Here is a 13,052-nt window from a genome sequence, read left to right on the forward strand (position 1 = left end):
ACTCAGCTCTCCCACCTCAGAGGCACAGGTCTGACACTCGGCCAGAATACCAAGACCCTGTCAGCCACACGGCTCAGAAGAAAAGGGAGGAAAAAAATGAAAGAAAATAAAATAGTTATTAAAATTAAAAATTTTAAAAATTATTAAAAATAAAAGTAATTAAAAAAAGAAAGAAAGAAGAGAGCAACCAAACCAAAAAACAAATCCACCAATGAGAACAAGCGCTAAAAAGTATACTAAAAATAGACAGACAGAACCGTAGGACAAATAGTAAAAGCAAAGCTATACAGACAAAATCACACAAAGAAGCATATGCATACACACTCACAGAAAGGAAAAAAATATTTTTTTTAAAAGGAAAAGAGCAACCAAATCAATAAACAAATCTACTAATGATGATAAGCTCTAAATACTAAACTAAGACAAACATAAAACCAAAAACAAATTAGATGCAGAAAGCAAACCCCAAGTTGCTCCCAAAGTCCACCACCTCAATTTTGGGATGACTCATTTTCTGTTCAGTTATTCCAGAGATGCAGGGTACATCAAGTGGATTGTAGAGATTTAATCCACTGCTCCTGAGGCTGCTGGGAGAGATTTCCCTTTCTCTTCTTTGTTCGCACAGGTCCTGGGGTTCAGCTTTGGGTTTTGCCCCGCCTCTGCATGTAGGTCGCCTGAGGTCATCTATTCCCCACCTGGGCAGAACAGGGTTAAAGTAGCAGCTGATTCGGGGGCTCTGGCTCACTCAGGCCGGGGGGAGGGAGGGGTACGGAATGCAGGGCGAGCCTGCGGCGGCAGAGGACAGAGTGATGTTGCAACAGTCTCAGGCACGCTGTGCGTTCTCCCGGGGAAGTTGTCCCTGGATAACGGGACCCTGGCAGTGGCGGGCTGCACAGGCTCCTGGGAGGAGAGGTGTGGAGAGTGACCTGTGCCTGCACACAGGCTTCTTGGTGGCTGCAGCAGCAGCCTTAGCGTCTCATGCCCATCTCTGGTGTCTGCGCTGATAGCCACAGCTCGTGCCCGTCTCTGGAGCTCGTTTAGGCAGTGCTCTGAATCCCCTCTCCTCGCACACCCCGAAACAATGGTCTCTTGCCGCCTAGGCAATTCCATTCTTTTTCTCGGACTCCCTCCCGGCTAGCTGTGGTGCACTAGCCCCCTTCAGGCTGTGTTGACGCCGCCAACCCCAGTCCTCTCCCTGGGATCCGACCTCCGAAGCCCGAGCCTTAGCTCCCAGCCCCCACCCGTCCTGGCAGGTGAGCAGACAAGCCGCTCGGGCCGGTGAGTGCTGGTTGGCACTGATCCTCTGTGCGGGAATCTCTCTGCTTTGCCCCCCGCACCCCTGTTGCTGTGCTCTCCTCCATGGCTCTGAAGCTTCCCTCCTGCCCACCCCCTATCTCAGCCAGTGAAGGGCCTTCCTAGTGTGTGGAAACCTTTCCTCCTTCACAGCTCCCTCCCAGAGGTGGAGGTCCTGTCCCTATTCTTTTGTCTCTGTTTTTTTGTTTTTTCTTTTGCCCTACCCAGGTACGTGGGGAGTTTCTTGACTTTTGGGAAGTCTGAGGTCTTCTGCCAGAGTTCAATAGGTGTTCTGCAGGAATTGTTCCTCATGTAGATGTATTTTTGATGTGTTTGTGGGGAGGATGGTGATCTCCATGTCTTACTCTTCGGCCATCTTGAAGGTCCCTCCCTTCTCTTTAACTTTTAATCTGCTAGCGTTGGAGGGTCTCCTGCAGAGGTGGGGATGGCTGTCCAGAAGTTTTTTTTAACACATGAGCCCTTCAAATATTTTGTGAGGCTTTATTGCCCACCCCACCCCCTTCTGCCATAGATCTTTTCCAGATTCAATAGCTCTTATGCATGTGCCAGCTCATCCTATGACACAGCACCTCTGTTTTAGCCACACACTCCACCTTGCCTATGTCCCTTGTGTGGACACAACACTGCAGCACAAAGCGCACCAGGGCAATCCCAATTTCTCCCTTATTTTAGAAACTATACTTCTGTTGATGTAGCCTACACACTCATGAATCCCTCTAGCAGCCTCATTCTGCATTTACTTCCCTATGCCTAAACTGCTACTAAACTCCAAATTCTATTTCTGTGTTTTTCCAACTAGAAATCAAATTCTGATGCAGAATATAATTTTTGTTGTTATTGTTATTACATTTTATCCTATTAGATTCAATCCATCACTTTAACTTGTCAAGATCTTTCTGTGTCCTGATTCTGCCATCCACTATGTTTTCTATCCCACCTGTTGAATAGATTTCTGTCATTTGGAAACTAGATCTTTGTCATCTGAAAACTTAGTAAGATTGCCGACTATGTCTTCATTCAAGACCTTGATAAAACTGTGGAAGAGATCAGGGCATGTCACCAAAACCCTATCTAGGTTGTCACTGACCCTTTAATTGGCCCCTCTAGTATTACTTTTTAACAAGTTTCAAATTGTACTTATCTGTCCATGAGGATTTCATAAGGCACCTTGTTAACTGCAGAAATACCAGGTCTACAACATCTAAAAGTCTCAGAATCCTATCCCTACTAACAACAAAAAAGGAAATGACTGTTCAAAACATAGCTGTCAGTATTGATCTTCTAAATGTTTATAGAGATGGATATTAACTAGACTTATTGTAGTGATTATTTTGCAATACATACAAATATAGACTCATTATGTTGTACACCTGAAACTAATATTATATGTTAATTATATCTCAATGAAAGTTGCTCTACTAACTCACTGTCAAGTGATAGATAGTATTTTTATTCAGTCCACTTTTTAAAAAATCAGAATAAATGCAAAGAGTGTTTTCCTGGGTAAGGACCTAAGCTTTACACCCACATCTTCTGTGAACTGGGAAATGACTGGGCCGGTTTTAGGGCTGATGGGACTGGCCAGCTAGACGCCTATTTCCATGAAGCCTTTCCAGGAGCCTTATTAGAAGGTCAATGATGCAGTATAATAAGACTAATATCCTGCTCCAGAATTATGACCATAAGTCTTTGTGAAACTAAAGCCTCCCTTTGTTCAACCAAGTAGTATTCAAGATGGAAATGAAATATACTCCAAGGACAGAAAGAATCAAGATGCATGAATTTTGTCTGTGGGTAATGGCTGGATAAGAGGAATAATTTTCTATTACAGCAACATATACGTTGCTTGAATTCCCTTTTAGTTCCGGAGTCCAAGGGGAGAAATCATAGACTTCAGGTAACCATGGGTTTGAGTCCTGGCTCTACTATTTAATAGCTATGCCATAGGATCTGTCTTCAGAGGACCAGCGCTAATCCCCAGTGAAAAAGACATTTTTGTAAATTCTTAGAATTTTTTAAAATAACATGCCCTTGAGTCTAGAATTGTCTACAAGTACCCAGGGCACCTACTCTAGTTCCTTTTGACCTCTTACCTTTTTATTCCATAGAGTTATTTGGGATTATAGAGTCAAAGTTAAATCTCTGGGTAGTTCCTTGAGTTCTATTCCATTTTAGATTATTTTCTGAACTTTATGAATCTGTTTTCCCAAAGTCCTTGGCACATATATGACCATACCCAGCTTTTCCTTTGCTGCTAATCACTGCTTCTAAGTGTCCAAAGTAGTTTTCACTCACTGAAAGTGGCTCTTACAGCTCAAACCGGGATTCTTAGTTTTCTTGCTCTTGAGACCAGTGACCCCAAAGTGGTCGGTATGTGTAAGAGCTTTGGTTTGGGGATCCTGGAGAAATAGGAGTTTTCTGCGAAGAGATGGCATGAAAAAAACAAAAGATAACAGAGGAATAATCAGCCTCCATGAAAAACCCCACCAAACAGGATTGCGCCCAATGGACTACACAGCTCTTTGTGAAAGAAAGTCCAACAAAGACTGTGAAAGCTCTGAATGGAAACACTCAGGAGTCCAAGTGATAAACAGCAGCACCGAGTGCGGGGAAGGATACTTCTTTCACTTTATTATGGTTCACTGATGCCCTCTGAGGGCTTGGGGTAGCCAAGGGAGGACATCTGTGCCTGGCAGAATTATCCCCTGGCAGAATTAGCCCTGCAGCTAAAAGGATCTTGGAGAAGAAGCAGGAGCAGAAGGATATGAGCAGATAATTTCCTCTTGGGTTCATGGTTTTCCTGGGAAGTACTTATCTCTGTAATATACAGTGATACTCTGCCTCTTGTTCTAGCAGACTGGATTCTTTGAATTAGGGTTTAATCTCATCTTGGATTCCAATCATGGGTCCCTTTTTCTCACTTGGTAATGCCCATGAGGTCATATCTACCCTACTATTCTATAAAAACACTTTATGACCCATGTTCTAAGCACTGGAATGTAGACATACCAATGTCTTAAGCATTGTGTCCCATTGTTGTACCAATGTTTCATCTATGAAATAGTATGCACCTTCATCATTAGTCAAAATTATATTTTCTATAGTAATTATATGATGGGTGTTTCTACTTTTTTTTTTTTGTAGTCAGTTTTAATTCTCTTTGAAAAGTCTAGCTAGTCATTGGGAAGACAATTTCTTTGTCCAAAATTGATGATATACATTTTTTTCATCATTCCTAAGTCTTAAGTTATTGTCCCAAAATTTATACCTCATTCTTTGATACCATCTATAGAGCTAGTTAATTATCTTTTATTTTGTCTTTTCTAACAAAATTCCAAACTTTAGTGGTATTAGGCAAACATTGGCTGTATGTGGTGTCCATTATCACTCAGCTTCACGCTTACCCTTCTATATCCTTCTCTTTACCACAGTAGTGGGAAGACTGCAAAATACATTTTGCAGAATTCCTCACGAGCTGGCATCCAATGGGACGCAGAATATGGAAGGCTGGGGGAAAGGAGAAGGAGAATGGTTTCTGCTTGCATCTGTAACAGTGGCAGCATCAGCAATAGTAGCAGCCAGGCAATAACAGTGGTGATAGCAACAGTAATATTTAAAGTTTTGGAAAGAACACAGAAGCAAGAATAGCAGGTGTGTACCAGGTCCTGGGGTGCTACTCAGGCAGCAATGTCCCAACAGAAGCAGCCTCAATGGCACAGTGTTCATGGACTCTGGGTGAAATCATTTTTGCTTTTGTCCCCCAGCTCTCGGTGTGGTAGTAGTTTAGTGCAATTGCCAATCTTTGGATAAGCTAACCTTTCTTGTTTTGCTCCTGTACAGCCCATTCCAAAACTTTTATATTCCTTATGTTCAATTCCCTCTCTGTCAAACACCTAGATCTGTTTCTATTTTCCTGACTGAGCAGGGAGTAATGCATGCTGTTATGAATCAGCATGTGTGTGTAACAGTCAGCAGATGTGGTTTGCTCTAGAAGGCATTTCATCATATCCTGGAAAAACATGCAAGGGAGACTCAACTGACAATGCCAACTCTGCAGACAACTGTTCTTTATCTCTCAGTAGAGAATCACCAAACTCTGAGATCCAGATCTGAGAGGTTTTGTGGTATTCACTGGCATTTACAGACACTTACTTGTGCCATTTTTATTCCCCAGAAGGTCTGCATTTAAATTATTGGGAAAAAATGCAAACTTTTTTGTGTGTTGAGTCCTTTCTTTTTTAAGCTATACAGTTCATCACTTTTATCTCCTTATATTTTTCTTCCCCTTAGTCTCCTAAGAATTTTCAATTTGTGGTTTTCTTTTGGTACTTCTTCCATTTTCCCTAGGAACTCTTCATTTTTACAGATAACGTAGCATTCAGAGAGCAGATTCTCAAGAAAGAAAGAAGTCTGTAATAATAATGCTAGCCCAGAGGAAGGGATAAGATTGCTCTCATGAGTCAGGTTAAAATGAGGCTTATGCTGATGACATCAGTGTGAGCAAGAATCTTGTGCCATAAGTTCATTATCATGCGGCCTCTATTCAAGATCAAATATGGAGAATATCATACTCCTCCAAAAATTAAGAAAGGAACAATATCTTAATATATGGGACAACTCCATAGATTACCACAGTCAAATGTATGCCTGTACCTCTATATTTAGGAATTATTCCTTCATCATTCTGAGCAACGGGGATGGCGGTTACTGACTCCAAATCTGAGAAGAACACATGTAATGGCCTGTTGCCCTGATGGATTTCTTGACCTTTAATATTCAGCCTCTCTGTCTCCATGAACGGCGAGCCTGCGGCGGCAGAGGCCAGAGTGTCTGTCTCCATGCACTTTTCTCCCCCATGTCTGCATATAACGCAGATATGGTAGATTTAAAAGTCGACACTTGATTAGATACAAAGTTTGGAAGAAAAACGATTAAACTGTGCAGTTCCATGCTGTCCAGAAACAGGGAAAGGCATGCAGCCAAACTCCCCCAGCTCTTTGCTTCATCACATGACATTGTTTGGATATCAGCTTATCAACAAACTGAATTTTACCGCCACCACTGCATGAAGAAAGGGACCTTGCAAGAAAACTACATTGAATATGAATACCAGCCTTTAAAAAAGGGGAGATTACAATACAGGCTAAGTTTCTTTTAAACAAATCTGTCTTTTTGTTTCAGATATAAGTTTTTTTGGTAGATATTTCCTCCCTGAATTCTGCAAGCATTTTAATCAAATTTTATCAAGTACAGACCACTAGAATAGGTAAGATGGATTTCCTCAGCAACAGTCCAAGAAAATCACACATGAACTGCCACCCCAAGAAAGATCATCAGTCATTTCTTTACGCTGTCTGAGGAGAGAAGAAATCTTCCCAGCTTTGAAGAATATTTATGTTCTGCTCTACAGATCTGGAAAATGGGAAGAGGGATACTGAGATGATTTGATTACAGGATAGAGTGTAGGCTTCTATCATGGACAATATTAAAAGAGTATATCTTGGTTGGTATGGTTTCTGGAGTGCACAGTGAAGGAAAGCAGTATTTATAGTTTAATTTAAAGTTTATATTGTGGAAACAAGACACACAAAGATGTTGACTGATGTTTTCCTATAAATTTCTCTTCTGGAAGATCTGAGCAATTAGCTCTGTGAACTCAGAACCAGAGTTTTCTCATGCATTAAAATCCTTCTTAAGCGCATTCAATAGGGTAGAGGAGAGAAGAGGAACTGGCCTAATGAGAGCATTCTGTATTCAAATCTCAGTTAATAATATTATATATAGAATGGATAAACAACAAGGTCCTACTGTATAGCATAGGGAACTATATTTAATACCCTGGGATAAACCATAATGGAAAAGAATAGGAAAAAGAATGTATATATATGTACAACTGAATCACTTTGCTGCACTTCAAAAATTAACACAACACTGTAACTCAACTGTACTTCAATAAAATAAATTTTTAAAAACCTCTCAGGTAATCAAACAACCCGATGAGGTAGGCGTTGTTGACAAGGGCAAAGGAGTGAGCAGAGGAGAAAATGTTAGGGGTTTCCACTCTGCCTTAGCAACCCTATTCCAATATGTCCATTCTTTCTTGATTGTTAATTTTTAAATTATGCTATACACCTCAGATTCTAAACCCTAAATTACATGGAAAGGAAACGAGACTTATAGCAGATGTGGCTCCTTCATTCTGTATCTTTGTCAGGTTAGAAGCATGGCTAGATTTAATAGCTTCTTTTATAGTACAAGGCTGGAAAATTGCAAATCTGAATGTGCAAGAAATGGAGAGTGATGTAAAGATATACGATACTGTCAAGATAAATCATATTTTCAAAGGATATTTAATGTTCTGGGAAGGTGCATAACACATAGAGAATGATCTCCCTGTTCTAAAATCACACACAAGGGCTTCCCTGGTGGTGCAGTGGTTGAGAGTCCGCCTGCCGATGCAGGGGACACGGGTTCGTGGCCCAGTCCGGGAAGATCCCACATGCCGCGGAGCGGCTGGGCCCGTGAGCCATGGCCGCTGAGCCTGCACGTCTGCAGCCTGTGCTCCACAGCGGGAGAGGCCACAACAGTGAGAGGCCCGCGTACTGGGGAAAAAAAAAAAAAAAAAAAAAAGGCACAGCATTCTTTGGGCTTCCCTGGTGGCGCAGTGATTAAGAATCTGCCTGCTAATGCAGGGGACATGGGTTCAAGCCCTGGTCTGGGAGGATCCCACATTCCGCAGATCAACTAGGCCTGTGAGCCACAACTACTGAGCCTGTGCGTCTGGAGCCTGTGCTCTGCAACAAGAGAGGCCACGATAGTGAGAGGCCCGCGCACCGCGATGAAGAGTGGCCCCTGCTTGCCACAACTAGAGAAAACCCTCGCACAGAAATGAAGACCCAACACAGCAAAAATAAATTAATTAATTAATAAACTCCTACCCCCAACATCTTCTTAAAAAAAAAATAAAAATAAAAAAAAATTTTTAATCACACACAATGTACATGGGGAAAAATTATAAAATGGAATCAATCAAATGCCAACAATAGCTATGCATTGTTAAATTATGGATGATCTTTTTTTTTATTTTTTGCGGTAAATGGAAACTCCCATTGCACTTTGGAGCTTTGCTCTTGAAATGGCTTGCAATTTTCCTGTTATATTGTTCTCAATCATTTGAAAAGTCTTACTTAGGGATCTATTCTCTTCTTCAAATATCTTTTTTCTTTTTGCGGTACACGGGCCTTTCACTGCTGTGGCCTCTCCCGTTGCGGAGCACAGGCTCCGGACACACAGGCTCAGCGGCCATGGCTTACGGGCCCAGCCGCTCCGTGGCATGTGGGATCTTCCCAGACCGGGGCACGAACCTGTGTCCCCTGCATTGGCAGGCAGACTCTCAACCACTGCGCCATCAGGGAAGCCCAAATATATTATCTTTTAAAACATCTAATTCAGAAACTGTAAAGCGGAAATGATGTCTCAAAGTGTGAAGTACTTGGCTCAGCTACTTTCCCTCTGAACATATTTTTAATATCAAGTTTCAGGTCTCTAGACACCAAAAAAATCTGACTCACAGATGTCAACGTCACACAAAATTTCTAGCAGATAAAACTCACTTAGCTTATATATATTTATCTTAAGTTTAGTTTGTATTACATGGTTATCAACTAGTTTTGAAATTCTGTCATTGTTTTGAATTTTTTAGCCTAAGGGGAACTTATTTTATCTTGATTTTTCTAAAATGTTGATGCCACTACCTCTGTTTCCCCATCTCAATACAGTGAGCACTTATGGTATATCAGGTATATAAAAGTAATTGTAGTCCAGCCCTTCTTGTTCCTCCCTAGCACTAGATGGTAGCTTCCTAAATGGTCTCCCTACCAGTGGTTTGTCTTCCCTTGAGGCCATTGTCCACAGCAGGGCCAGAGCGATCTTTGTAAAATGCAGATCTGGTCAGCTTAAAGAATGGCACTTGGGGCTGAGTAATTCTTGGTTGCAGGACCCTGGGAGGCTGTCTCATGCTCCGTAGTCTATTCAGCAGCCTCCCTGGCCTCTCCCCAGCTGAATGCCAGTGGCATCCATCGTCCCTCCCACCATTTGTGACAACCAAAAATGTCTCCAGACATTGCCAAACGTCCCTTCAGGGTCAAAATCACTCGTGTTGATAACCACTGCTTTAAATAAAGACCAATGTTCTTCATATAAAAGGAAATCTTTAAACCCTTAGTATAGCAGAAAAGGCTTCCATGATCTTCCCCTGCCTTACTAACTCTAGAGGCTTTTCCAGCTCAGACTCTATATGCTGATTAAAGTTAAAAAAAATGCCGAAAGTCTAGTTCCCAATATATTCAGATATTTTGTGTCCCATAAGAAAATCTGTACCACTTTCTCCCTCTAATCAGCCTTTCTTTTCCTTCTGGTCCAGTGGTCCTCAAATTTTACTGTGCGTGTATCAAAAGCACCTGGAGGGCACCAGAGGGCTGGGCCCCACCCCCAAGAGTTTCTGATTCTGTAGGTCTGGGGTGAAACCTGAGAATCTGCATTTCTAAAAGATTTCTAGGTGATGCTGATGCCCTTTGAGAACCAGTATTCTAGTCCCTTTAGGGAATCCCTCCTTACCTGGAAGACTCAGATGTGTTGGTCATCTCTTTCAGGAAGCTTCCTTGACTGCTAACACAGAGCTTGTTTTCCTTCTGTTTTCATAGCACCTTTTCACTAATGACCTTGCACCCTTATCATATTACCCATCTATTATCTACCTAGCTCTCTCCCCCGCTCACTGAGAACTCTCAGTGGAAAGTTCTCTTTTACCCTCCAGAGCCTGGCACACTTCAGGCCCTGTGTAGATTCTCATAGCCTACCTTCCTCAACAAGGATTATAAGAGATCAGTACAGTTATCAGATATTGAAAATCCTTGGATCTCCCTCAGCCCAATACTTTGACCTACTTACCTAGAATCCTTTTTTAATTCATTTTCACTACTACACATGTCAGTGGAAGACTGTTTAAGTAAACTAAGGGGTGTGAGAGAGACAGAGAGAGAGAAGCATCTTATTTCTGTGGAAGTCAGCTTTGAATACATCCCACTCTAATCCTATCAAATTCCACCGACTCATCAAAATCAACCGCTCTCCTCTGACAGGACCTAACCCAAGGGCAGCAGCGCTACTTTTACAGCAGCATGAGGATTTACAATCCCAGGGCCCAGTGGGTGGCCCTGCAGACCTGCTATGTTCACGGCCTCCAGCAACAGCAGCTGCTTGGTGAGTTTAACTACCTGACCTGAACCAGGCATCTCAGGAAGGGACTCGTATGTTGCAGCTGGCAGTCAAGTTTCCAGGTAAATAGTTCAAGTAGAATGAACTCTGTCAGCCTGATATTTCATCAGCATGGTTGGCAGGTCAATTTAAAAATGATTATCTCTGACAATAAAAAGCAAGGTTTTATGGGGAAATTAAGAGGACTTAAAGAAACTGGAGTATGGTTTGTTATAAAATGTCAACAACTCTCTGAGATTTGCAAGAACTTGATCTAGTAGAACTGGCAATGGGCTTAGGCAGATGGTCCGGGCTCAAACCACAGCTCAGCCCATTGCTGGTTATGCAGGTTCAAAGGCTTGTTTGACTCACAGCAATAATATTTATACTTATTGAGTATTTACCATGTTTCCAACATTGTGCTACGAGCCCTACATAGAATATTTCATTTTCTCCCCCACTTTACTGTTGTGGGAAACTGCAGCTCAGACAGGTTATGTGACTTGAAGAAGATCATACAGATAGTAAATGTCAGTTAGGACCATCACCCCCAAAGTCCATGCACCTTCACCCCATACTCTACCATCTCTCTTCTTCCACCAACCTCATGGGATTTTATGAACCACAAATGAAAGAATGGTTGTGAAAAACTTTCACAGACCATAAGCAACAACCTACAGAAAGGTGTAGTTATTATTAAATCTCTTTTCTTCCAGGAGATGTTTTCAGTCTCCGGTTCCCCCTTATTACACTCTTCTAACTCCAACAGGTCCTTTCTTCTGTAAACACTCACTTGGCATTAGCACATCAACCTTATTAGTATTGCTCCTGTATTTGCACAAAAGGAAAACATGGTTTTTGCAAATGATTTAATATCAAGAACAATAACAACAATAGCTACCTTTTATTAGGGCTTCCTACGTGCCAGGCATAGTTCAAAGTGCTCTACATGTATTGTCTTATTTAAAACTCAAACACCTCTACATGGTGCCTTTATAACTCACATTTTACAGAAATGGAAATTGAGACATGAGTAAGTTAAATAACTTGACCAGGGTCATGCAACTAGTAAGTGGCAGAGCCAGGGTTAAGCCTGGTCCCCATGCTTGAACTGAAGGGTTACACAGGCATCATCTGGTAGCTTTGTTTGTAGAGTAAAATTGCATAGAGGCCAATGAAACCGTAAACAGAGATATGCAACATTTAGAGCACGTAAAACCCACCTGTCTATGTTATTAAAATACAGACTTCCAGGCCTAACTCTCTGTTTCTGACTCAGAAGTTCTTTGGAATAGAGTCAGAAATCTGCATTTTTAAAAAGCATTATTAATGTGGCCTCAGCCAAACGATTCTGTAGTGTGTGGTCTGCAGACTACACTTTAGAAACAGAGAGAGACTGAATATATCTGTTTCTATTTGAAGAAAGTTTTGATATTGAAGATAAGCAATTCATGTGAAGATTCCACATGGCTCAAGTCTCTCTCCAAATAATTTGTTGTGTTAATCAATGACTATTTATTAACTTATTAAATGAGAAATGCAATAGAAGAAAAATATACTTCATATCCTGAAAAAGTATACAATCTGAGTGTGCTAAACATAATTGCTTCTGCCCTACAAGGTAGAAGGAATTTTGTGCAGATGTGGATATTTGCAGAATTGTTTGTTTTGTAAAACGGTTGACTTTGAGGTTTATCTCATTTCTTCCCTCCAGGCTATATTACTCAACAGGAGGCCTTGGCTTGTGCTGCCTTACTTAGAGATTCAACCAAAAGAGCCTCAGCCAGGGCAGGTTGTCAGAGAACCATCTCCCAGAGAGCCTCAGGCAGGACAAGAACACGGCCCACAGCACTACCTGTGTTTGTGGTTCCACTCAGGACCCAAAGCACAGGGCTCCGATCCCTCAGGACCAAGGTTTTGCACAAGCTCTGAACAGGGGGTTCACCCATATACCCCTGGCATCTAGTGAGTATTTAGTGCATATTTTTTGAATAGGAATGAATAAAAGAATAACATCTAATACAAACACCATACCTAGAAATAATCTCTCCAATTCACATACATTTTACTAGCAAGAACAAGTTGAGTGGCTTAAGAGCAATGGGAGCTGAGAGTCAGCAAGCCTCTCATTCTATACAGAATCTGTAGAGTAAAATGACTTTTGAAGCTTTCAAAGTAAAAGCTTCCTTTGAATTAGAACATCCCAGAGAAATCCCAAGAACAGTGGAAGGGGACAAGTGACTAGAGGATTCAGGTCCTCTGTCACTGGGTGAACATATTTTGCAAGCCCCCTACTGTGCATATTGAAAATACACAAACCAACACAGATGGAACACTGGGCACACAGGGCTTCTGGACCATAACATCTCAGCAGCTACTGGACTGTACCTTCCCATGGCCTCCTTGCTCTCAACTTGCCCATCAAACAACAGCATTAAACTTGGTCCCAAATCTTCTGGTTCTTGCCTAACTCAGTCACTTTG

The 13,052-nt window shown here is 41.7% G+C and overlaps 1 protein-coding gene across 1 annotated transcript in view; it reads left to right on the forward strand.

Annotated features, from left to right (window-relative positions):
- The window catches only part of FAM216B (family with sequence similarity 216 member B), a 148,682-nt gene extending 136,181 nt beyond the window's left edge, over positions 1-12,501 (forward strand). Inside the window, 2 exon segments of the mRNA XM_067713187.1 lie at positions 10,414-10,575; positions 12,284-12,501. Coding sequence (XP_067569288.1) covers positions 10,414-10,575; positions 12,284-12,501 — 380 coding nt within the window.
- Positions 12,502-13,052: the final 551 nt, after the last annotated feature.

Source organism: Pseudorca crassidens, chromosome 18 (assembly GCF_039906515.1).
Source record: "Pseudorca crassidens isolate mPseCra1 chromosome 18, mPseCra1.hap1, whole genome shotgun sequence".
Lineage (NCBI taxonomy): Eukaryota > Metazoa > Chordata > Mammalia > Artiodactyla > Delphinidae > Pseudorca > Pseudorca crassidens.